Source organism: Atheta coriaria, unplaced genomic scaffold, assembly GCF_025399875.1.
Source record: "Atheta coriaria isolate IRGN ID8LTWV9N9 unplaced genomic scaffold, Caltech_Dcor_3.1 scaffold968_size2137, whole genome shotgun sequence".
NCBI classification, from domain to species: Eukaryota; Metazoa; Arthropoda; class Insecta; order Coleoptera; family Staphylinidae; genus Dalotia; species Dalotia coriaria.
In genome coordinates, this window is record NW_027050082.1 from 1 (window position 1) to 2,137 (window position 2,137).

General features: G+C 33.3%; 2 protein-coding genes across 2 annotated transcripts; both read left to right on the forward strand.

Moving 5' to 3' along the window:
- The first annotated feature begins 610 nt into the window (after positions 1–610).
- Positions 611–1,098, forward strand: Tim9b (Translocase of inner membrane 9b). The gene is made up of 2 exons (XM_065316685.1): positions 611–708; positions 763–1,098. Exons 1-2 carry the CDS (start codon positions 682–684, stop codon positions 1,096–1,098), a joined length of 363 nt encoding a protein of 120 aa, XP_065172757.1. The 5' UTR covers positions 611–681.
- Positions 1,099–1,122: 24 nt separating this feature from the next.
- Positions 1,123–1,927, forward strand: Pstk (Phosphoseryl tRNA kinase). Its single transcript, XM_065316686.1, has one exon. It carries the CDS (start codon positions 1,123–1,125, stop codon positions 1,858–1,860), a length of 738 nt encoding a protein of 245 aa, XP_065172758.1. The 3' UTR covers positions 1,861–1,927.
- The last annotated feature ends 210 nt before the right edge of the window (positions 1,928–2,137 follow it).

Here is a 2,137-nt window from a genome sequence, read left to right on the forward strand (position 1 = left end):
CACAACATCCGAGTGCATGCTGCCTATGTTTTTCCTACCTTTCTTCAATTATTGAAGCGGCAGCTGTGCATTGAATTCGCCACGTTCTGCCTCATTCCTTTTGTGTTGCTATTTATTACAGCACACGAATAAAAATAGAATTCCAGAGCGGCCATCTTGGATTTCCATGCGCAGAGTTCAACAACTTTTGTATACGAAACAAAACGACCGGACCTTGGTTGAATATATTGATACAAACAGCTTGATACGATGCTTTCTCTTGCTATTGTGTAATTATATTTGGCATAGTTTGTAAAAGTAGCTAACGGGATATTGAAAAATTCCAATATCGAATAACCGTTCTCTTCATATTTTAATTTAATATTAAACTTAACGACCCAACATAAGCACTTTTAGTCGTGTTTCTGAACGATTTGAATCGAAACCAAGAAAGAACTGCATAAATTATAACATAAACTAGTCATTATTCAACATTATTCTTCTTATAGTTCGTTTAGTAAGCGATATTTCGTCATGCAACATAAATTAGAATAAAATTATTTTCTATCTTTTAACATAGGCAACCCACATATCATACTATGACTTCTACATCCATGCAACTTGCGCATATGCGAAATTATAGGTTATTTCAGCAGAAAAACTAATAAACTTTCAAAAAATACCTTCAAATACTTATAAAACATGTCAATGGAACAAAATATACGCACCGTAAGTATTTACTCTTCAAGTTTTAATTCATAACAATAACATTTTCGCTTGCAGTTCAAAGATTTCCTCGAATTTTACAATCAAATGTCACAGACTTGCTTCAGCCACTGTGTGAACACTTTCAAACGCTACGAAATCGAACAGGATGAAGTCGCTTGCGTGGAACGCTGTGCTACGAAACTGATACGTTTCAATAATCGTTCCATAGGTGTATATGCAGAGTTGCAACAGCAGTTGATGGAAAAACGTATGGCTGAAGCAGAAAAAGAAGCTCTGACTGCACAAGCCAAACTGGATGCAGAAGCGACCAAAGTTGCAACAACTGATGCAGTAGAACAACCCTCAACAACACCTGACACACAAACTGAACTTTTAAAAACCAATTCATAGTTATTGCTTGTAATAAACCAAAAAATGCAGGCTAGTGTTATCATAGTTTTAGTTGGTTTACCAGGAGCTGGAAAGAGTACATTTTCCAAGTTGTGTAAGACATATTTAACAGAATATCATGTTGAAGTGTATCATTATGATGACTTGTGTGTGACTTTTTCTACAGATGAACGAAAATCGATCTTGAATCAAGCAGAGAATTATATTTTACACAATAAAACACCTAATGTGTTAATTATTGATGATAATAATTATTATAAAAGCATGCGTTTTGCATATATGAAACTCTGTAGAAAATTACATCTAGGATTTATGATTGTATATTTTAAAATGTCTTTGGAGGATGCATTGGAGCGTAATGCACGTAGAAATGTAAAAGAAAGGATTCCCAATGACATTATCAAAGAGATGTTTGGTAAATTAGAAGTACCAACAGGTGAATATGTTGTTAACATTAATATTTCGCATGATTTTTGTGATTTTGATTTGGATTTCATTCGAAACAAAATTCTAAATGCATCTAAAACTCCTCTGTGTCAAGTTGAAGCAGTTATTTCACTTCCAATGCCGGCATCTTTGCTGCAAAAAGTTGATTTAACTCTGAGGAAAATTGTACATAGAAAAATCTTAGAAGACAAAACGCGGGCCAGGGAGTTAAATATTTTAAAGAAAGATGTGTACAAGAAAATTACAAGTGGAGAACTTGTTGTTTCGGCGGAATTTGATGAGATGGAAAGTGAACTAGCGCAATATTTTGTTTAAAATTATAAGAAATCATTGTTTTATTGTAGATTGTGTACAATAAAAGATTAAATATGTTTTAAGTGGATTTGTTTAAGATATTTTTTTAAGAAGAGTGTAAATTGACACAAGTTCTAATTACACTTACGAAAAGTACCAAATTCAAATCAATGACTTTTCCCAGACGGATTGCAGGCATAGTTTGTATTCGTAATATGATTAAAGATAAATCACCACGTAAATTAATGTCGGTGTTGATGTGCCATGGGACATCATAAGCTTCATTTACCAAATTGTA